General features: G+C 39.6%; 1 protein-coding gene across 12 annotated transcripts in view; it reads right to left on the bottom strand.

Moving 5' to 3' along the window:
- LOC140195375 (tensin-3-like) overlaps positions 1-25,108 on the bottom strand; it is a 449,612-nt gene that overhangs the window by 71,336 nt on the left and 353,168 nt on the right. For all 12 annotated transcript variants that reach the window (XM_072253585.1, XM_072253576.1, XM_072253577.1 and 9 more), the window contains one exon: positions 18,660-19,913. In XM_072253585.1, coding sequence (XP_072109686.1) covers positions 18,660-19,913 — 1,254 coding nt within the window. The remainder of the gene's footprint in view (positions 1-18,659; positions 19,914-25,108) is intronic.

Below are 25,108 nucleotides of genomic sequence, written 5' to 3'. Positions count from 1 at the left end.
AGGAGCATCACAGAGGGGGTGATCCCTGTGGAAAGCCGAGGGTGGAGGGGGAAAGAGGTAAAGATGTGTCAGATGGTAGGATCCCATTGAGGATGGCGGAAGTTGTGGAGAATGATGTGTTGAATGCGGAGGCTCATGGAGTGGCAGGTGAGGACAAGAGGAATTCTATCACTGTTAGGGGAGCAGGAAGATGGGGTGACCACGGATATCCGGAAAATGGAGGATATGTGGGTGAAGATAGCATCAATGGTGGAGGAAGGGAAACCTCGTTCTTAGACGAAAGAGGGCATGTTTTAATGTCCTGGAAAGGAAAGCCTCATCCTGGGAACAGATGCGGAAGAGAGGAAAAAACTAAGAAGAGGGAACAACAGTTTTACAGGAGACAAGAGGTATAGTGAGGACCAGTTCCACTAAATGGATGAGAGTGGTGGTGGAGGGGAATTGGTTGGGTCTTTCATTGAGAATGAAACAGAGATCTTAAGGCCTTCTTGATGGGGGGAGCTTAAGTGTATAGGGACTAGACAACCATTCTGAAAATGAGGCGGTCAGAGCAGGGAGTTGAAGGTTGTTGAGGAGATTGATATCATGTGAAGTGTCATGGATACACATGGGGAGGGACTGAACTTAGAGGGATAGAATAGAATTTGAGGTATATGGACAGAAGTTCAATGGAGCAGCAGTAGGCAGAGACAATGAGCCTACCCAGAGAGTCAGGTTTGTGGATCTTGGGTGAGAGGTAGAAATGAGCAGTGCATGGTAAGGGAACTATGAGTTTGGTGGTAGTGAATGGGAGTTCTCCAGAGATCATGAGGCTAGTGATGGTATCAGAAACAATTTTCTGATGGTCCAGAGTAGGGTCCTTTTCAAGGGGTAGGCAAGAGGAGGTGTCTGAAAGTTGCTGCCTGGCCTCAAAAAGGTGGTGGTCAGTCCGCCGCACTACCACATCAGCCCTTTTGCCTGTGGGTTTGATGCTCAGTTTGGGACTGGTGCGGAGAGAGTGGAGGGCAATGTGTTCAGAGGGGGTAAGATTCAAGGAGGAGTGAGGAGTGCTGCAGTTGAGCCCGTTGATGTCTCATTGGCAATTAAAGATGGAAAGATCTCTGAACCTCCAGCATCTGCAAAAGTTCTTGCTTCTAGCTTAACTGGTCATTGTAAATTGCCCCTTGTGTGAAGCTGAATGGTAGAATCTGTGGGAGGTTGATGGGAACATCGAGAGAATAAAACAAGATCAAAGGAAAATGGTGTTTGACGCCTGGTATGGCCTGAGTAGGTTAAAAGGCCTGGTTCCATGTTGTATGACTCAATGAACACTGAATATGTTAGTTATAAAGCTCTCTGCAGTTTACTGATCTATTGTTAGTTGCCCTTAATTTTAACCTTTACAGCAATATTCAGATGTTTTGAATTCTTTTTACTTATAGAGTCTCTGATGCTCTCCTGACCACCACTAAACCCATTTTTTACTTTTTCCAGTCCACTTTTACAAGGTACTTGGAAGAATCACTCAAGCCAGGCCCATCAGGTTTTGGCAGATGAAATTTTAGTAACACGTCATAGTCTGTGCATGCTCATCTCAATGTATTGCTAAAGTGTTAATTTAGATCTTTATTAGCAATTGAGGTTTTAAAGTAAAACATTGCTCACTTAAGCCCTGACACAACAGAATGATAATAGAGTACTATTTTTAATCAGAGACACGACATTCTAGACATCTGTGAGTTCTATCTAATCACGTTTGGTGATGATAAACACTATTCAAAGAATAATAAAAGAATGCAGCAAAACTCTGATGAACCAACCAACTTTGGAGGTGCCAAATTCCAGATTTTCCAGACCACTTGATATCATCCCAAATAATACACCACAGTTTTAATTCAACTTTTAAAAAAGCGTTACACAGCAACGTAACAAACTTTCCAGCGATTCTGAGATGTTTAAACGGAGCATGGGAAATAGAACCCCAGCATACACGGGGAATGAGGTCCTGGTGAGACAGGTAACAAGCCACCAAGGATTTCTGAGCCACGGGAAAGTAAACTATCAGTGTTTTCTGTTTTGAGAAACACTTATAATTGAACTATCACATCGCTGTTTAAAACCGCATTTCAGAAGCACTTTGTTGATTCTAAATCCGTTTGTACCGACATTCAGGAGTACAGCTGGACAGGACAATCCCAAAACCATGTACCCTTTCAGGTTTCATCTGACAACTTTCTATAAACTGAAATGTCTGCTTGCCTACCTAAGCTATCCATTTACCATAGAACCATAGAAACTACAGCACAGAAACAGGCTCTTTGGCCCTTCTTGGCTGTGCTGAACCATTTTCTGCCTAGTCCCACTGACCTGCACACGGACCATATCCCTCCATACACCTCCCATCCATGTATCAGTTCAATTTATTCTTAAATGTTAAAAAAGAACCCGCATTTACCACCTCGCCTGGCAGCTCATTCCATACTCCCACCACTCTCTGTGTGAAGAAGCCCCCCCTAATGTTCCCCTTAAACTTTTCCCCCCTCACCCTTAACCCATGTCCTCTGGTTTTTTTCTCCCCTTGCCTCAGTGGAAAAAGCCTGCTTGCATTCACTCTATCTATACCCATCATAATTTTATATACCTCTATCAAATCTCCCCTCATTCTTCTACGCTCCAGGGAATAAAGTCCTAACCTATTCAACCTTTCTCTGTAACTGAGTTTCTCAAGTCCCGGCAACATCCTTGTAAACCTTCTCTGCACTCTTTCAACCTTATTTATATCCTTCCTGTAATTTGGTGACCAAAACTGAACACAATACTCCAGATTCGGCCTCACCAGTGCCTTATACAACCTCATCATAACATTCCAGCTCTTATACTCAATACTTCGATTAATAAAGGCCAATGTACCAAAAGCTCTCTTTATGACCCTATCTACCTGTGACACCACTTTTAGGGAATTTTGTATCTGTATTCCCAGATCCCTCTGTTCCACTGCACTCCTCAGTGCCTTACCATTTACCCTGTATGTTCTACGTTGGTTTGTCCTTCCAACGTGCAATACCTCACACTTGTCAGTATTAAACTCCATCTGCCATTTTTCAGCCCATTTTTCCAGCTGGTCCAAGTCCCTCTGCAGGCTCTGAAAACCCTCCTCACTGTCTACTACACCTCCAATCTTTGTATCATCAGCAAACTTGCTGATTCAATTTACCACATTATCATCCAGATCATTGATATAGATGACAAATAACAATGGACCCAGCACTGATCCCTGTGGCACACCACTAGTCACAGGCCTCCACTCAGAGAAGCAATTTTCTACCACCACTCTCTGGCTTCTTCCATCGAGCCAATGTCCAATCCAATTTACCACCTCTCCATGTATACCTAGTGACTGAATTTTCCTAACTAACTTCCCATGCGGGACCTTGTCAAAGGCCTTACTGAAGTCCATGTAGACAATATCCATTGCCTTCCCTTCATCCACTTTCCTGTTAACCACCTCGAAAAACTCCAACAGATTGGTCAAACATGACCTACCACACACAAAGCCATGTTGACTCTCCCTAATAAGCCCCTGTCTATCCAAATGCTTGTAGATTCTGTCTCTTAGTACTCCCTCCAATAACTTACCTACTACTGACGTTAAACTCACCGGCCTATAATTTCCCGGATTACTTTTCGATCCTTTTTTAAACAATGGAACAACATGAGCCACTCTCCAATCCTCCGGCACTTCACCCGTAGACAGCGACATTTTAAATATTTCTGCCAGGGCCCCCTCAATTTCAATACTAGTCTCCTTCAAGGTCCGAGGGAACACCCTGTCAGGTCCCGGGGATTTATCCACTTTAATTTTCCTCAAGACAGCAAGCACCTCCTCCTTTTCGATCTGTACAGTTGCCATGGTCTCACTACTTGATTCCCTCAATTCCATAGATTTCATGCCAGCTTCCTTAGTAAATACAGATGCAAAAGAACCTATTTAAGATCTCCCCCATTTCCTTTGGTTCCGCACAAAGCCTACCACTCTGATCTTCAAGAGGACCAATTTTATCCCTTACAATCCTTTTGCTCTTAATATACTTGTAAAAGCTCTTTGGATTATCCTTCACTTTGACTGCTAAGGCAACCTCATGTCTTCTTTTTGCCCTCCTGATTTCTTTCTTAAGTATTTTCTTGCACTTCTTATACTCCTCAAGCACCTGATGTACCCCCTGTTTCCTATACATTTCATACAACTCCCTCTTCTTCTTTATCAGAGTTGCAATATCCCTTGAGAACCAAGGTTCCTTATTCCTATTCAATTTGCCTTTAATCCTGACAGGAACATACAAACTCTGCACTCTCAAAATTTCCCCTTTGAAGGCTTCCCACCTACCAATCACATCTTTGCCAGAGAACAACCTGCCCCAATCCACGCTTTTTAGATCCTTTCTCATTTCTTCAAATTTGGCCTTCTTCCAGTTCAGAACCTCAACCCTAGGACCAGATCTATCCTTGTCCATGATCAAATTGAAACTAATGGCGTTATGATGACTGGAAACAAAGTGCTCCCCTACACAGACTTCCGTCACTTGCCCTAATTCGTTTCCTAACAGGAGATCCAATATTGCATCCCCTCTAGTTGGTCCCTCTATATACTGATTTAGAAAACTTTCCTGAACACATTTTACAAACTCTAAACCATCTAGACCCCTAACGGTATGGGAGTCCCAATCAATGTATGGAAAATTAAAATTAAAATGCCCTACCACCACAACTTTATGTTTCCTGCAGTTCATTCCTTTCCTTCGCTAAACTGCACAATATAAGGCTCACTGACTAAAATTACACCCGAGACATAATACCAAGGCCTGACTGGATGCAACCTTTAAACTGCTTAATATAGCTTGAAATAAAGTCAAGCATTTTCTGAGAACATTAATCATTCAATCAGTGGGACATAAAAAAAACAGTGGATTACTTTGCACTCCAACCAAAGTTACTTATTGGCTGTAACACGGAAGAGAAAGGGGCAGGAATGATGACCTGCTCATGCCAGGTCTCCAATGCCTTGGGCTCCAAAGACTTCCACATATTTGTCGCCTTTGTTGAAATGCCACTCACAGATATTTGGACACAGGAAGCTCAAGAGAATAGTGGAGCCCCAGTGTCTGGAGGAAGGAGAAAGCAGCATAGCATCCCATGGAATGATGTCAGCATTTCTCCATCCTAATTTTTTTCCAATAACAAAATCATGATATTGTCACATTAGGTTTTTTTGCTTAACCTAAGAGAAAAGGGACAAACTCAGAGTATATGAATGCATTATAAAGTTAATAATGTTGTTTGTTTGGATCTGTCATTGATCTTTGAGACTGTAGCCTCCTTATTACCATTTCTTGTAACAGCCCAAAACCTATGCAGGACTTTTTTTTATTGTAATTGCCTGATCCTCCCCTGCATTTGTGAGCACATCTCTAACAAAGAGGAAGTTCTCAAATGGAACAAATCTGATGTTGAGCTTCGTATATACTCAAAACTGTACATAGTCAGATAAAGTGTCATTCTCATCATGATCACTTTTAAAATTGTCTACATGTATACAAACATAACCTTAACTAACAGGTCCACCACAATAGATCCAATCACAGTCCATGTTAGAGTCAAGCAAGACTGCATCATTGTCTCAACATTTTTATTATTGCCTTAATTCACCTCACCATCAGCAAACCTTCCAATGTGGTAGAGTTAATCTACAGGACAAAGATGAGATTTTTCAACCTAGTTAATCTCCATTGGAAAACCAATGTCACCCTGCTATCCGCTGCAATGTGAAGACATGTGTATATGCATGGATTCTGAGGCTGACTCATTCACTTAAACCATGAAAGGATAGAGGGCACAATTAGAAGCTACAAAATAGAAGGTCCTCCATCAATTTACCCTACCCAACTACCCACACAATTTTGCCTTCTGACAATAAAGGCTCAGAATACAATGTTGAAAATTGTAAACCACTTCCAACTCTGGCAGACTCTGCAGTCATTTCAGCAGCCACCTCAGAACCCACAGAAATGGAACAATGTTATTATTGATACACAGAGGCTTTCACAGAAAAACCACAGTCTAGTTGAAATATTCACATGGTAAGGTAACCTGCTTAACCAAGCCTCAGGATCAACTTTCTTAACAAGAATACTTATTACTACCTAGTTGAAAACAAAATTTTAAAAAAACTGCTGGCAAAATCAGAGTATGTGGATTTGTTGCATTTCTTTGGTTTTGTTTCATTTCATTGTGTGCATTTCTGGAGTAATTGTCAAGCGCTGATGTGATTCCTTGGATTTTTTGTAACACTCAGCTGCTATGCCCATCCAAGGAAATGGCAATGCAGCTTAAAATCAATATTGCTCTTCTAAGCAATCACTTAACTTTAAAACATGATATTTAAATTTGAATCTCAAGTCAGATCTTGTACATCTCCCTAAAGCAACATTACATTGCAATTCATTCTGCAAAACATGCTATATGTTAGTGTCACTTTACTGTACTCAAAATATACTCCACTGAAAATAGAAACACAGAAAACCTACAGCACAGTACTGGCCCTTCCACCCACAATGCTGTGCTGAAAATGTACTTACTTAGAAATTACCTAAGGTTTTCCATAACCCTCTATTTTTCTAAGCTCCATGTACCTGTCCAGGAGTCTCTTAAAAGACCCTATCGTATCTGCCTCCACCACCGCTGCCGGCAGCCCTTTCCACGTACTCACCACTCTCTGCATAAAAAACTTACCCCTGACATCTCCTCAGTACCTACTTCCAAGCACCTTAAAAATATGCCCTCTCGTGTTAGCCATAAAAATAATCAAATAAAATTATTTCAATAGAATGAATTTTGGAGGATGCAAAATACAACCTTCTCTTGCTATGATACTGCATGCTTGGTGTTGTGGATTGGTGTTGTGTTTCTAGGCTCTGACCCTTGTTAGTTTGGAAAAATCAGAATGAGTAAGTGAGCCTTCAAAACTTCATTGAATAGTCATTTAAAACTCTCACCACCAGATGAAATACAAACTGACTTCTAATACAAACAGTATGATTTCTGACATGATACATTCAGTACAAAAGGGAATGCATCACATTTGTTTTATGATTCTCCAAGTGAAACTAGCCACTCGGTGACAATGTCTGAAACTATAGTTACTTCTGCACCAAGAATGACACTCATTTCATGCTGGTCACAGAAATCGATGTCATCCCAACTGTCTGTGATGGATGTCAACCTGTCTCGAAGACATAACAGGCTCTTAATCTATTCTTTCAGCCTGACTCCATGTAGTTCTACTCATTGCTTGATATTTTAAAAGTAAAAACTGGACTAAGCCAAGTTCTAGTGGGCGTTCAAACCATCTCCCATTTTGTGACGATGTATGATAGCAAATAAGTATTTTGATTGGAGCACTAGCTATTCTTCCAAGTTAGAATAGGACTAAATGAGGTATTTTGTCTTTATTGACTGCTTTCTTTTTTTTTTAAATCTTTATGCACAATGAAATTAATACTAGATTTTATTATGCTGAGGAGAACAGAGTATAGGTGAGTTTCGGAGGAGGCTGCAGGAGCAAGAAGTACGCTGGATTCAAATAAACATGAATGTGATGTGCAGGTGGAAATACACAGACAACGATATAAAAGAATTGCATTTCTTTGGTTAGCTTAGAGGAATATTATGCTATTATATGTGGTAGCTATGCAGTTAAGACTTGTGAAAAAGTAAACCATCCTCATAGATAAGGTCACTGAGGAGAGCATCTGCCTCAGAAAAGGTTTAAAATGTTCAAAGGGTTGAATGCAGTGGGAGTCCAAGGTGTTAGGACAGGGGATAGGGAAAAAAGCAACTACAGTGATGGGCCAGTTGTATATGGGCAGAGGTGGATTTGCAGCTCTGAGGTATGAAACAAAATAGCTTCCGAGAGGAAAAAGGGAGTGTTGGCAACGCTAAGTACTAATTGTCAATCCGGCCAATAAGAAATAGAGCCCCACAAGTCCAATCACAAAGTACACATCCAGTGATTTAGACAAGAACTGTCTTGTTCTGATGTTCAAACACAGGTCAGGGAGATTAATAAGGCAGGAATGACTGAAGTCAAAAACAAAGCACAGACATGAACAAACAGGCAAACATACAAGCAGGTCAGAGCGTATGAAGACAACGCCGAGAATACTTTTGGTTCATATTTATTTTCAGAGCAACAAAACATGTATTTCGCAACGCACCCAAGGATCAACAAATAATGAATACATTTTTTCACTTTTGTTCTTATACAGAGATTGGGTATCTTTTATCCCTTCAACTACAGCTGAATATTGATAAGAGAAAACTTTTTTTGCTACATTCTGCTGAAATTATTAAGAAACAGAAAGTGATTTGTGGCTCAAAGGGGAATATTGAAAATTGTAGAAAATGGCAATGAAAATTTCAAACCAAAATGATCATCCAACAGATGATTAATAAGAACTATAGATTTAGCTTGGAGCAATCACATATTCATAATTATTATGTTAATATCAATATTTTGATGATCTAAATTGTGAACTATTCTAGACTATGCTTGTGAACATCTTGAAGTCTAGACTTCAGGTAAAATCTCACAGAATGTCAAAAAAAATCCATATTGTTAAGGAAAAGCCCTGGAAGAACTCAGTTAGTTAGGAACAGCTGTGAAAAGAGAACCGGGCTTACAGTTTACAAAGCTGACGGATTAAATTCTCTCAACGTTTCAAATTCCATCACTGACAGTTCTATTTATTGTTCCAGGTTGCTTTTAGAATTCACGGAGGCAGAATAAGAGATTTTAGTGACAAAGTCTCCATATTAAATGGATAGTACACTTAAAACAGGCTGATTACACTTAGTTAGCAAAAGACAGTATGCAGCAAATATAAAATAAGAATTAGTATTCTCTGTGGCATACATATCAAAGTCTAGAATTAGATTCTTACATAATTTCAGTTTGAGGCTATAAAAAGCCACAATTTCTTGAAAAATATCAAATTATTTCAGATTCTAAATCAGACACATTAGACTCTCCATGTTCCTCATCTCTAGATCATCTATTGCACATCTCTGTGGGCAATATCTTAAATGCAGTTGTATTATCCATGCATAAACATGTTCCATATTAATTAAAGAAGCAGCTAAACCTTCCATTAGGGTTTTTTAGGGATTGAATTAATGTTCATAAAAAATTCAGCCTCATTAGGTTTCTCAGTTGACTGCAAACTGTACTTAAAGTACTTAAAAATGTAATATACTTTAAAGTAAGCATTGCACCATGTGTTTAGGTGAACCTTCGGGATATCCATTAGATGCTATTGAATATTTTACTGATGTTCTTCGGAGAAAACCTTCAATAAACCAATAAATTCATAAGTATCAGTTCAAAGCTTGAATTAAAAGACTACCTTAAGTTTCAATGGTTAAATCAAAATGTATGACTGGTTTACTAAAGGAAGTATGGCTCATCGATCAGAAGACCCATTTTTGTAATATTCCTTAATTAAATTTCTTATATGTGAGGTTTTAGGGTTATACAAGAGGCAGTAAGGAGAACCCACAAAAAGCATCTGGCCCAGACAGGGTACCTGGTCAAGCACTAAAAACCTGTGCTGATCAACTGGCTGTGGTGTTCAGAGATCTCTAACATCGCGCTCCAGCAGTCTGCGGTACCCCCCCCCCCCCGCTTCAAGCAGACTTCGATTACACCCAGTGCCTAAGAAGAACATGATGACCTGATGAAATGATTTGAGAGGTTGATGTTGAAATTTATCAACTCCTGCCTGAGAAATGACATGGATATGCTCATTTTCCCTGGCAGAGCAACAGGTCCACAGCAGATGACATCTCATTGGCTCTTCACTCAACCCTGGAACATGTGGACAGCAAAGATGCATAAATCAGGATGCTCTTTATTGACTACAGCTTGGCATTCAATACCATCATCCACTCAAAATTAATCAATTGATTTCAAGACCTTGGTCTCAACACCTCTTTGTGCAAATGGATCTTCAATTTTCTCACTTACAGACCTCAGGTAGTTCAGATTGGCAACAACATCTCCTCAACAAATTCTATCAGCACAGGTGCACCACAAGGCTATGTGCTTAGTCCCTGCTCTAATCACTTTATACTTATGACTGTGCACCTAAGTATAGCTCCAAATCAACATATAGGAGGGAGATTTTAAATCTGGCTGAGTGTTGCCACAAAATAACCTCTTACTCAACATTAGCAAGACCAAGAAGCTGATTATTGACTTTGGAAGGAGGAAATCAGAGGTCTACGAGCCAGTCCTCATCAGAGGATCAGACTTAGAGAGGGTCAGCAACTTTAAATTCCTCAGTGTTATTATTTCGGAGGACCTGTCCTGGGCCAGCATGCACACGCAATTACAAACGAAGCACAGCAGCACCTCTACTTCCTTAGGAGATTGCAAGGATTCGACATGACATCTAAAACCTTGACAAACTTCTATAGATGTGTAGTGCAGAATATATTGACTGGCCACATCACAGCCTGGTATGGTAACACCAATACCCTTGAATGGAAAATCCTACAAAAGGTAATGGATGTGGCCCAGTAGATCACAGGTAAAGCCCTCCCAACCACTGAGCCATCTACACAACAGTTGTCACAGGAAAGCAGCATCCATCATCAGGGACCCCTCCCCTCCCCACCCCCACCGCTACCCAGGACATGCTCTCTTCTCGCTGCTGCCATCAGGAAGTTAATACAGGAGCCTTAGGATTCTTACCACCAGGCTCATGAACAGCTTTTACGCCTCAACCATCAGGCTCTTGAACCAAAGGGAACAATATCACTCACTTCACTTGCCACATCATTAAGATGTTCCCACAACTTATGGACTCGCTTTCAAGGACTCAACTCATGTTCTTGATATTTATTGTTTATTTATTTATTATTATTTCTTTCTTTTTGTATTTGCACAGTTTGTTGTCTTTTGCACATTGGTTGAATGCCCAGGTTGGTGATGTTTTTCATTGCTTATATTAGTGTTATTACTCAATTATGGATTTATTGAGTATGCCCACAGAAAATGAATATCAGTGACATATACATACCTTGATAATAAATGTACTTTGAATTTATTTTCTAAGTCTGTATCACTAATAAGAACCTACAACTTTAATTAGGTGTAACTGGAAATGGCAGGCATGTTGCCAACTATTTTCAATTATTTAAAATTACTTGCTGGAAAATTGTAGCATGCCCATAATTTACTTGTTTGGCAGAGAGCTGGAAACTGACCTAAGCAATGAATTAGTCAAAGTAGTTCATGCTCTTAAGTCTTTTTTCTTTCAAATATTTGAGGTAACCACCATAAATTCAAACTATTCCCCCCCCAAGATGATCCCATTAGCAACCTCCATAGTTCAAAATATACATCCATGAATAGCTGAATTGACCAGGGCCCTGATGCTTGATAATTATTTAGAGACCTATACTCATGAGGATTTTAGACAAGTTCAAAAAACGGAAGTAGTCTTGAAACCCCAGTGGTGTAATTGCCAAGTGTCATTTGTACAGATTCAATGATAAACTGGTTGGTTGAGTTGCTGGAGGGTATCCTATGTCCTAACAAGTAATTAAAAGCTTCAATAAAGGGAGAAAACCAAAGAGAAACTGCACATAAAAATTGGTAATAATCAAGCAGAACTATATCAACTGATTGTCTGCACTGGTTAGAACAAACTAGAGACTCCATGTGCTTGATAAGAACATAAGAAATAGGAGCAGGAGTAGGCCATCCGGCCCATCGAGCCTGCCCCCCATTCAAAAAGATCATGGCTGATCTGTCCGTAACTCAGCTCTGTCTACCTGCCTTTTCCCCATAACCCTTAATTCCCCTACTATGTAAAAATCTATCTAACTGTAACTTAAATATATTTAGTGAAGAAGCCTCAACTGCTTTGAAATCTAGCTGCTGTGAAATAACCCCAAGATTACAGGAACATAGGAAAACAACTAGCCTACTTAGCCCCTTAGTCTAGTCCATCACTCAACAAGACGAATGCCAATGAAGCTTACTCTACTGTTTCCAGCTCTTTCTGTAAGATTATGGCAAATCAATGATTTATTTCAGTACACCTATCGGTGCATATATTTTGGATTATTGCAGCAAATCTCTTCTGCATCCTCTCCAAAACCTTCCATATTTCCTAACATGGGGCTAGTAGAACTGGGTGCAATATCCATATTGTGGCCAACCTAGTACATTCTGAAGAACCTAGTTCTTCATGACTTCCTTGTTGCCTCTATTTATAAAGCTCAGGATCCCATGTGCTTTTTTTAAAAAGCCAATTTCCTGACAAACACTTCCACTTTCAATAAGCCATGCACATACAGCCCTAGATATCTCTTATCTTGTGCTTCTTTTTGAAATGCATGCCCTGGTTTCTATTGGTCTCATTTTTTCCTACCAAAACATAACACTTTACTTTTCTCAACATTACATATTATTTCTCTCCATTATTAGTCTGATAATCAACTTTGGACTAGTACTTTCTTCCCATCTACTGAGCCAATTTTCTATCCACATAAACATGAGGCATTCTGCAGATGCTGGAAATTTAAGCAACACACATCAAATTTGCTGGTGAACGCAGCAGGCCAGGCAGCATCTCTAGGAAGAGGTACAGTCGACGTTTCGGGCCGAGACCCTTCGTCCCGAAACGTCGACTGTACCTCTTCCTAGAGATGCTGCCTGGCCAATTTTCAATCCATATTGCCTACAGACTTTTTTCTTGTATCCTATGGCCTTCAAACTGATGATTCAGCATCTAACAAAATGACTTTTGAAAATTCATATAAACCATATTTTCTTCATTGATTCTCTCACATTTCATAAAAAAACTACCAAGTTAGTTAGACATAATTTGCCTTTGACGTATCTAGCTGGCTTTCTTTAATTAATCCATACCTGCCCAAGTGACTACTAATTCTATCCAGAACTATCATTTCCAGAAACTACTTGTCTTCCTAATTCTGGAACTACTGCAGAATTCTCCTGTCTGCTGCTCCCCACCCTGAATGTCGTCTTGCATTAATATATCACAATTAGCACTTTAACTGCTTATCTAAGGGATATTACCCTTCTCCTGAGATGTACCAATACCTGCTCTACCTGGTGGATACAAGCAGCTGCCATAGATTCTTATTCCCCATTCACTTTGTCTTCCCTTTTCTCTGTACACCGATGGTCACAGTCCATTTCTGACTGGATGCTTTGCTACAAAGTGTCGGCAAAGACAGCAGAAAGCTGTCAAAAATCTCATCCTGCTTCCTGCTTCCTGCTTCCCAGTAGGTGCCAGATCACCTCAACTTTTTGCGCTAGTTCAATGATTTGGAATTAGACGGAGATCTTAAGATGGCAAAATCTATTGCACATAATCGGATGAAATAATTTCACTGACTAGTAATCAAGTTTTATTAGTTTTCCTATCTTCTAATAAGTCTATCTTCTAAATGACAACAGCTATGTGCTTAGTGGTGGACATGTTGTAATATCTTTCTTTGTTCCTCTCTAGCCACCTTTATACTTCTACGTCATATTCCTATTATTATCATTTGATAAAATCTTTGGACTAATTTTGAAGAGTTTCAGACTGTAGAGTCAGTACATATTTGCAGAAATTATTTAAGGCATAGATGATAATTAGGCAAACATTTAGCTTTGCAGTTTATTATTGGATCTCAAGTCCTAATTAAAATAACCAAGTAGAAAGTGTTAAATTGGAACATGATTGGATGAAACTGCCATTTTCTAATATTAAAGGAAATACAAATAATCTGTGGACTGCATAAAGTGAAGCTTCAATAATAAATCCTTTTCATTTACATCTTTGGGGAACATCATGACCCAGAGAAAACCATCCAAAGCACACAAATCCAGGCATTCCGGACAGTATGTTAGTGCAGATTGTTGATTCCATTCACAAACTCATACCTTGAATGCATAAACAAGATACTGTGTAAAAAGCATTCACCTGACTTGATGGAAGTTTATTTTAATAAGAAATTTAGAACTGCTTGGGCTGTCATTCTCAAAAACATGTAACATATAGAATTACCACTCTCTTAAATATTCTGAACAAATAAATAATCCTTTGAACAACATGATTTCTGTGTAGTTCAAGATATCTACAGTCCCACTGATTCTTTTCCAATGCATATCTACACACAATATTCAAGTTACATTCATTAAGATGTAAGAGTATTGTAATTAATGTGTTTATCAAGGCAAAATCTTCTAATTTCTTGTACAACAGTGTGTGGGATGCAGTCTTGCAAAAGTGGTTCAAGTATCAAAGCTGCTACCATTTGTTGTTAAGGTTGCTTAGAATGAGTAATAAATGCTGCCCTCAAGTTATATAAGGATTTTACTTTTAAACTACATTATCAACACAGGTATCAGACACTTTTGCGTCAGCAATTTTCAAAACTGGATTGTCATATTAAAAAAAATCCTTCTGTCCCTAGTTTGCAGCCTACTACAGTTCAGTACATTGGGAAAACTCAGTGTTCTTAACTATTGAAAATAACAAGTAGTAAACATAGTATGTATTTAATATATTAAATAGAGGACGAGAGGTGACCCGATAGAGGTGTACAAGATGATGACAGGCATTGATTGTGTGGATAGTCAGAGGCTTTTTCCCAGGACTGAAATGGCTAGCATGAAAGGGCACAGTTTTAAGGTGCTTGGAAGTAGGTACAGAGGAGATATCAGGGGTAAGTTTTTCACGCAGAGAGTGGTGAGTGCGTGGAATGGGCAGCTGACGACGGTGGTGGAGGTGGATATGATAGGGTCTTTTAGGAGACTCCTGAATAGGTACGTGGAGCTTAGAAAAATAGAGGTCTATAGGTAACCATAGGGTAATGTCTAAGGTAAGGACATGTTTGGCACAGCTTTGTGGGCCGAAGGGCCTGTATTGCGCTGTAGGTTTTCTATGTTTCTATAATACAACAGTCAGCCACAAAAGACGTGACAGACTTGACCAAAATACTCAACTGACCCACATTAATTGAGCTTTTCTACCATACATATAAATAGTAATTGGCATGAAAGGTCTGGTACCCAATCTGAGCCTATTGAGAACCAACAATCAGATATTCAGGGTTAGGTTGATGCAGGACTGACTCCCCATTTTATCCAAGCCACTTGGATTTTATTAGCATGTCTCCTCTGACCTTGATCAAGATCTTGTGTTTCATTTTAAACAGAGCAGCAGCATGTTTCAGATCGTTCTCTTTAGTGCACTTGTCCAGTCAGGAGTGGTGATTGAGCTTGCACCAGGTTACCTATGGTCAGGAGATCACTGGGGTGGGTGTGTTCTAAATTTACACTTGAGTGGTCATATGCAGGAGTGATCGCTTCCCACATTAAGAATATCTCAAGCAATATCTGTTAATAATCTTTATACAGGTTGAGCACCTCTCATCCAAAAATTCAGAATCTGAAAATCTCTGAAATCCAAAATAATTTTGATCACTGACATGATGTCACAAATGGAAAATTCCTCAAGGCACTAGGAAAGTTCTCCGGTGATGCGCAGGTCTCTATGCATCACCGACAGCTGTGGTTTGCAGAAATGATTTCCCATATCCTGAGTGGGGCCCTGTTGGCACCAGCTTATTTTCAGCAGTCGTCATAGCCAGACCTTCGTGCATTTCTCACAGTGAACACCACATGGTTTGTGCATATTCTCTGCTCGGTGCTGTGAGGATATTGTTAAAAATGTCAAAAGGGCCTGCAGTTACCCCTATGGGTAATAGTGAAAAGAAAAAAAAAACATTTATCTTTATCTATAAGACCAAAAGTCAAGTTATTCGAAAAACTTGACTGTGGTGGAAGTGTGAAGCAACTGACAGAGGAGTATGGAGCTGAAACAGTCTATAATCTGAAGCAACAGGAGGGCAAACTGTTAAAATCCTATATTGGAAGTAATGAAAAACAGAAAAATACTACATAAAGTGGAAAATTAAGAGCTTGACCATGTATTGAAAGAGTGGATTCATCTGCGTCAGAGCAAACATATATCACTTGACGGTGTGCTGATCATGAAACAAGCAAAAATCTATCACAGCAAACTGAAAATTGAAGGTAATTATGAATACTCAGAAGGATGGTTGCAGAAATTTAAGAAAAGACACAGCATTAAATTTTTAAAAATTTGCGATAATAAAGCCTCTGCTGACCACAAGGCAGGAGAGAAATTCATTGATGAGTTTGCCAAGATGTCGCTGATGTAAGTCTAACGTGCTGAGCGGCTGCATGAGTACATACTGTATATGTGTTGAACAAGTGTAAAACAAAGACTGCTCTCTGGCTGCACATAAGTTCAAAGTTGGGAGTAACGGTGATGCCAAACAGCCATTGAGTGTCCACCTGGGCAGCTGAGGTAGTGATAGCTTACCTTTTTGATGGTTCAACATACACATTATTGTTTCATGTACAAAATTATAAAAAATATTATATAACTACTTTCAGGTGTATCTATATACTGTATATGAAGTGTAAATGGATTTTGTGTTTATACTTGGGTTGCATACCAAAGCTATCTCATTATATAGAGGCATAGTCCAAAATTTGAAACACGTCCAGCCCCAAGCATTTCAGATAAGGGGTGCTCAACCTGTAATGTTCAATGAGTCATTAGAATCAATCATTTCGAAAAGCAGTAATACACCAGAATATCAGAATTGCAGACTATTCCAGCTCTTATATATTTACAGTGGGAGAATAATCTCCTGAGTATCAAAGTGCTAAACATTTCCCATTCCTCTCCTAACAACTGTTCTGAAGTGACCTCCAGTTTATTGTACCATGTAAACTCATTAATCCTCATTGAATGGGCTTTTCACAAGATGGACCACTTCACTGAGGAAAGCATTTTAGCTGGAAGCAACAGATTCCTTCCAGTCAATCACAGAGCAGTACAGATAGCACCCAGCTGATGCTTCAGGCAAAAAGAAATGGAACAATCAGTCTGCCAGCTTTAAAGCTATTGTATCACAATCTGAGTGAAAACTTTTGGGAGAATCTTTCTGCATTTCTCTCTGCATTCCAAAGTTTAGAAATCCCAATAGGTGAACTATCAAACATACAATGAGCAAATAATGTGTACGTTCTATCTCACCCATCATACTGTTATCACCCTGGCATTAAACTTACCAAATAGGTGCCATACTGATGATAAATAGATGACAGCCATTGTAACTTATGACCAACAGTCTGCTTCCCAGTCAACTGTAACACCAGTCAATAAAAGAATTTCATACAAGTTGTATGCCATTTGGAAAATTAAATACATATCAAGTAGAGCAAATGTGAGGCATACTCTGCGACTTCTCGTGGTATTACTTTTGATAGAGCATCTACATATTATTTTCCAAACGTTTTATTTCAGGGAAAGAAGTTTTTCCACAAATCATTAAAAATTTCAGTACACCAGCACTGGAGTATTGCAAACAAAACAAAATTTAGAAAAGAATAACTTCCTCAATTTTCTCTCCCATCTAACTGACAGTGCTGACTTGTGCTGAACTCTGGTTGTGGTAGCAATGCTTCATCTAGACAGTTTTTCATGTATGCATGTGCCTGTTCACAGGTAGGTGAGCATGAAAAATTATGGCTGTCTGATGCTGCTTATATTCCACATAAACAAATGTATGTTTTCAGACACCGATCACATTGACATATACGGTATCTATCTTTTATTTTAATATACTGAATTTACAAGTTACCAGCTGCTGTATGTTTATCACCACCTGGCTGAGATAAGTTAATGGAAGATGACTCAGAATCAAATAAAGAAGGTACGATCTTTACTGGGTCATGCACCGGGCAACTATTCATCAAGAAGGCACCTTTTGTATATAAGGATTAAAATGTACCTGAATGAATTTATACAAGTATTTAAACCTTGTTTCGTGTTTATTTGTAGAATTCCACAGTATCTTCCATAAATGGCATACAAACATTCAAAGGAAGTTAGGAAAGTAGAGAAGAAGCCAGTTTCTACCCACACAGCAAACTATCATTTAGTTGTTACTGCTAGAATATGCAAGGTATGCATTTCATAGACAGGGTATGACAGAGCTTTAGCACCCACCAGTCAAATAGACTACCAATACTCAGTTAACAAGGATGTACAAAGGTTATCTATTTGGGAATAAAATAGCCTGATGTTAGCCTGGTGTCTTCTAAAATGAAAGAAATTCAATACCTCAGAGAGTAGAGAAAACCATGGGAAATCAGATTGGGCTAGTCACCACGGAAGTAAATAATCCGCCAGGTACCACTGAAATACTGATGGGGACACATACCACAGAATAAAGTTCAAACAATAAAACCTACATTCTAAGCCAATGAACTCAGGAAATTACCTTTTTGTAGAAATATAGTAATCCCATTTCTGAGATTTCTTCTGTTTTATATTTAAGAATATATTTTATGAGGTGTTTTTAGAGGTACTAAGCAAAGCAGAATTTCCTGAATGCGGTTACAATATCAGTTTATGTAGTGAGCTGTTTACTGAAGAGCAGAAGTTTCCTGCAACAAAATTTCTGTCACTGGTTACTATATGAACACTCATTTAATTTACCTTGTTGGCTGCCACTTCCAGAGACCCTCTGTGTTTGTTCCTCTGACCCCGAATTTACACCATTGCTTCCTTCCAGGACGACATCTTTCTTGCTAAGAGAGCCTTTATTTACACGTGTAGGAATTGGCACAAACGTGGGGTCTAGATCCATTATCAGTTTGTTGAGTTGTTCAATTGACTGATCAATATCCAACGTTGGGGAAGATGACAAATCCTGCTCCTCCGATCCCAACCTTGTACCTTCAGCAACTTGATCAATCTCAGATGGTTTGTGAACTTGCTTCTCATGCTCAAACACGACACCAGAGTCTTGGTGGTCTTGGATTTTACTGTCCCCTGATAACGTACTAAGGCCTCTCTGCACAGCATCCCGGCTGCTTGACCCTCGCGCAGGAGTATCCGGAAGGTTGAATGCTGTTTGTGTTCTGTTTGAATCTTCTGCAGCGCCCACCATTGCAAACCTCAAATCATTTTCTGCTGTGTAGGCATAATGTTGAGCAGCAACCATCTGCTGTTGCCGTACCCAGGTCTGAGTTGAATAATTACTCTGGTTATAAACTTGTGGCTGTGGCGGCAGTGTTGGGTTTCTGGGTCGCTGAAAGGCATTCTTTCCCTCAGAAACGCCAACAAACGTTCTGTCATACCCCGCATCTGCTCCAATACCAAGGTCCGGGACAACAGCATTATGCAGGTCATCTCCAGTGTTGCTCCCAAATCCATCTGACAGCAGGGAGTTCTGACTGCTCTTGTGAAAACTGAAGTTTCCTAGATTGTTTGATGGTTGGCCTTCAGAGGAGGAAAGAGTCCCTATGCTGTCCACACTATGCAGATCGTGATTTGGCATTTCGTCATCTAAAATATCAGTCTCCCTGTCCTTTGCTTTCAGTTCACCATTCACATGAACCTGAGCAGGCACAATGTGGCGCACTCCACTGTACTTCACTCTCGTTTCAGTCATGTCCTTCAACTGCACTGAATTCTCCAGTCCAAACCCACTTAAAAGTCTATCCAACTCGGCTTTCTCTTGCAAGCTTAGTCCTCGTTTAACGCCTGGCGGCAAGTGTTCCTCCGTTCGATCCGTTCTTATGGAGGCTGTGGAGTTTCCAGAGTCACTGCTGACAGACAGTGTATGTTCAATCTGTTCCGGTCCAGCAGCTACAGGAGTTCCACCAGTAGGAATATGACCCTCGGATGAGCTTTTCTTTCGCACCTTGGCATACAGGCTTCCATCAATTGGGCCTTGGGTGTGTGACACTAGAACAAGAACGAACACAAAGGACTTCTTAACAATCGTAATACATACACCACTTATTATCATGAGGCATCAATTATAAAAGGAAAGATAAGTTTTCCTCCAACTATCTTCTACCATTTTGTTTATATTAATTTCTGTTTCCCAAGAAAGACTGCAATGTCTTCAAACAAAATTTTGTTCCCAAACATTTCAGGAATTCTAGCAGACCAACTCTATGTACTCAAAAAAGCAACAATCTTCCAAAGGAAAAGTGCATATACAGGGTTGTCTTTGCTCGATCAAGTACACAAGCTTGAAATATTACATCAATTAAACATTATAGCTTTGAGTAATATTAAAATAGTTGACAGTGTTAAACCAGCATCTTGAGTGAAATATATCATGTTGAAACTTGCATTTTAGGCTTTCCAAAGTTTTCAAAATATCAAGTTTCAATTTTCATTAGAATATACATACAAGTAAGTCCTTAGTAAGCAGCAAAGTAACTAAGTACGTTGACATGTGGCTAACCATAATTTACTTCAGACTTCCTTGCTCATGAGTTACCCTATCGACCCAGAGAGAGCATATTTTACTGCTGACATATCCTTGATGAATCTTACAAAAAGATGCAATCAGAGTGACAAGCAACTGATCTTTTACACCCCAGGGCACTAAAACTGAGGAATTACAACAGTCATAATTACAGAATGCAGTTTTGCTGGAGGGGACTATTATTGTGTTACCTTATAGATGTGATGGCATTGCACAAGGAGAACACACTTTCCTGGTAATATAACTAGGGGTGGCAATAGATCCAATTAATGAGTCCAACTCATTCTCATTCTAGTTCCTTAACTACAGCAGAAAGTCCTACGTAAATGCTAGAGATCTGAAATGTGCAGTCATAACACCTGACTCATATATATTAAGATGCAAGGAGCGGAATATCATAGGATAATTATGCTGAACCCAATCGATATCACCTCCTAGGGATTCACTGTTAGTTACTTTGCATAGTTTTGGTTCTGAAGCAGAATGGTATAATAATTTGTGAGGTTCTGTTTATTTCAATACAATGAAATTTAAAGTGGAGTTTTCTAAAGTAAAACACCACAATGTCAATTCTTAGGTCTCCGTGCTTTAATTTAGTAAGGTGACCAGCCACTTGCCAGTACGTATCATTTCAGGAAGTTTCCATATCAGATATGTATTAAATGACCTCATTCTCCAGTCAACAATCCTGTTCAGACAGGAAAACCCGTGGATGACTTCATGCCAGGGTCAGGCAACATCGCCTGCTCTTTTCAATTTGCGATGCCTATCTCAGACCATCCAGAACATAACACTGCAACTCTGGCCCCATCCCTTTCGAAGTCACTGACCTAAACCATCCCAAAGGAAAACACCTTACCTCCCCACCCCCCACTAATTCAAGCATCCAATCAACAGCTTGTTGCAATCTCAGATTTTCTTTCAGAGATCATGAAACACCTGGTGAACAGTGTCCAAGGGCTTAAAGCAGTGGTCCCACAATCAAAAGCCATTGGTCCTGCTTTCTTGGCCCAGTCAATCTCAGTGCCATCATGGTCTTCACTCGTGAATCTGAAACAAGGTAGACTGGAAAGATATCCTCCAGAGTTGATTATATAGAAGATGCATAGTGACTTCAAGACCAGCAAGGTACAGATTTTCCCAAAACCCTGCTGCCTGGTACATGGGGTATATAAATTAGAAAGATACAATGTCCAACCCATGTATCGGTTAAAATCATGGTTCAACTATGAAACCTTCCCTAAACCAGTGAGCCCACAATGCCCAAGCACTCTGAACAGTGATGATGTATTGGAGAGCTGCCACCTAACTCCATAGCCCCATAAAGAGCAGAGGGAAAAAGTGAAGGAAACAAACAACAACCTAATTGAAGTCAAGTACGCCATAAATTTTAGGACAAGAAAATACATTCAACTAGATTATTCTCCACTGCAGGTATGATTTTATATTCCTCGGAGAAGAGTAATGGCAGGTAATATATTTTTAAAGCAAACATGCTTTATAAGTAATATGATTAATAAACATCAATTGCTACCTGTCCTCTAGATGGCATTATTCTGCAATTAATAAACTTCTGAAGCATTACCATTTCTTACTTCACGTAGAAATATTGCAAACTAGATATACAAGATAATTTTCACACTTGGTAACAATTATTTTTTATAACATGGGTTTAACGTAGTTTTCCATAGTGAAAACCTGGCACATTCCTTGATGGGCTCCTTGGTAGCAAACCATGTATAACACAACAGTCCTAATGTGTTTTTAGCGCACACATCTGGGACACAAAACCTTTCATGCTCTAAAGTGGATGAAGAAGGAAACAAGCCAGAGCATTTTAAATAATGTTACTGTCTTTCACTCTTACAGGTCTGAAGACCTTGTTTTTCATTGTAGAATCTAAGAATGATTGATAGTGCCAGCAACATTATCAATTATTAGCTCTTTCTCCACAAGTCTTCCTTTCCCAATTTTGTCTGGATGTTGAAATTCATAATTACAGATTAACTAAGTTCAAAAACCTCAGATCTGATTAATGCCCAAAAATGTCTGCCACCATTAAATAGAGAAGCCTTTCTCAACGTCATAACATGAGACTAAAATTAAGTCACTAAAAATAAAAATCTGTTCTACTGCCATCTCTTTAATCCTTAGCTGACTGGACACTGCTGCCACTCAACCAAATGGAAATAAATGGCATAAGACATTTCAAACTGATAACACATCCTCCTGCTCCCCTTTTGTCATTCACTCAACACTTGTAAAAATAGAAGCAAATTGATTCCAGCTAGGTAAACACATCTGGGCCTCATCCACATGCTATTCCCTACTAGCAATCAGCACAAAACTTACAGTAATAACCGATCCAATGAGGTGGTGTCTAGCTCAGAGAATGCAGCTACACCAAACGATTTGTGAAAATATTTGCACATTCAGACAGCTCTGGACATGTTCATTACTACATTCCTTTTCACTTTTTTTTAAGAAGAAGCTTTAGCTGTCTCATTTCATTCCCCCTTCCTTTCCCCAAACACACAAGCTTTACAAATAATGATCACTGTTAACACAAACAACTTACCTTTCACACTGTGTTTCATTATTGCACGTTACCGAAAGTTCCTCTAAAGAGCTCAGCTTTAAGAAGAATCACAGCACTCCAAGCTTACAGTGCAACAGCAGCATTGGAAAGGGGTCCTTATTTTTCAGTATGCTGTGCGTTTTCCTCCCACTGAAGGTGACTGGTCTTACAAGATATGCATGAGACTTCACACTGGCCAAATATGGGAATGGAAAATGTAAACAAGGGGGTGGGACTTCTGTATGCGCTCAAACTAGCCACAAACACCAGTGGAATTTATGCCTAGTGATCGAATTAAGACTACATGTAACCTGGTGACTGTGTGTTGGAGGTATTCATTTTGTTAACTCAGTCCAGCTGTTTGCACAGAATTTTCAGAGCCTTAAACCAGCAGATTGCAGCCAATAAGTAAGACCAATTAAACCAAGCTGAAATCACGCATGGATTAATTCTGTGCTGATACTCGATGCTATCAGTAGAATTCCTACTTTCCAATGTTCTATGTCATTTTCAAATTTAGTAATCCTATGTTTTATAATGATATACAACATAGTAATCAGGGTTTTAGTAATAGATCCAGACACTTTCAAAAACAAATTTACACTTATATAACACCTTTCAGTTAGGAAATGACTTCTAATTTGAGGGGTTGCTTGACTAGAAGCCAATGTAGATCAGTAACTGAGGGAGGAGGGACCAAAAAGACCTGATGCAAGGCACGGATGTGGATGAGCAAGGAGTTGACAGTCGTCAGACAGAAGACTATTGGATTCATTAAATCTGAAGTTTCAAATGCAAGGGCAAGCATTTTAGCATCAAATAAACTGAGGCGAGACCAGACCTGAGTACTGATCTGAAGTGAGGTGTAGGCCAAAGATCAACAGAAGTCGTGACTTTATTTATCAAATTCAGTCAAGAACAACAGAATCTTAAACAGTCACATGCATGTAGCCATTGAATAACAGGACAGAGGTGCATATTAATTTGTAACAGAAAAGCAAGCTACTAGGGTTTTTGTGTGTGTGTGAGAGAGAGAGAGAGAGAGAGAGAGAGAGAGAGAGAGAGAGAGAGAGAGAGAGAGGGGGAGTGTGTGTGTTTTTCCATAAACTATTAAACAAGTGAAAGTGGAAGAAGTCTGCTAATTAATCATTCCTGAAATCTGATCATTAAATTCAAAAAGTAACACTTGAGGTCTCTCTGAAAAAAATAAGTGAAAGCTTTTTTTTAACAATAGTTGTTCACTCTTTAACCTCAAAAGGCAAACATTTCCCATTCCCCTAACTCAGAAGGCAAGACACATTTCCTCAATCTATCCTCAAACCACAGACCAACAAAGCTTCACTTTTATCTATAGGAAGCCTTCAGGTTTACATACCATGCCCCCCTCCCTGTCGGGAGTAAAGTTTACATACATGCCCCTCTCTCTGTCGGGAGTAAAATTTACATACATGCCCCTCTCTCTGTCGGGAGTAAAGATTACATACATGCCCCTCTCTCCGTCAGAGTAAGGTTTACATACATGCTCCCCTCTCTGTCAAGAGTAAAGTCTACATACATGCCCCTCTCTCTGTCAGGAGTAAAGTTTACATACATGCCCCTCTCTCTGTCGGGAGTAAAGTTTACATACATGTCCCTCTCTCTGTCAGGAGTAAAGTTTACATACATGCCCCCCTCTCTGTCAGAGTAAAGTTTACATACATGCCCCTCTCCCTGTCAGGAGTAAAGGCTCTGAAGGGGACTAAGCAGGGATGCTATTTCAGAAAATCTTACAGCATTTGTGCCCGGAGCAATTCTTTCAAAATCTCAATGAGTTGTATTTGGTGCTGATGAGAAACAAGCTCAGGCCCTGACAGGCAATGGTGGAAGAGTCTATTGCTTACCTCAAGCATCAGGGAAATTGTCATACATCACTGGTTGCTTCATTTAAGGAACTCTGACTGTCCTAGCGATTCTGGTGCATGTGCAGATCATCGCTCTCTGTTGGACTGATCAATACCACACACCTTCAAGAGTTGCCTACAGCCCCAAAATTAAGGCGACTTGGAGAACGAAGTGGATTTAGTGTCAGTAATTTAGCTAACG

Source organism: Mobula birostris, chromosome 3, assembly GCF_030028105.1.
Source record: "Mobula birostris isolate sMobBir1 chromosome 3, sMobBir1.hap1, whole genome shotgun sequence".
Lineage (NCBI taxonomy): Eukaryota > Metazoa > Chordata > Chondrichthyes > Myliobatiformes > Myliobatidae > Mobula > Mobula birostris.
Note: the sequence above shows the minus strand (reverse complement) of the source record. Positions and strands in the feature narration are given on the sequence as shown.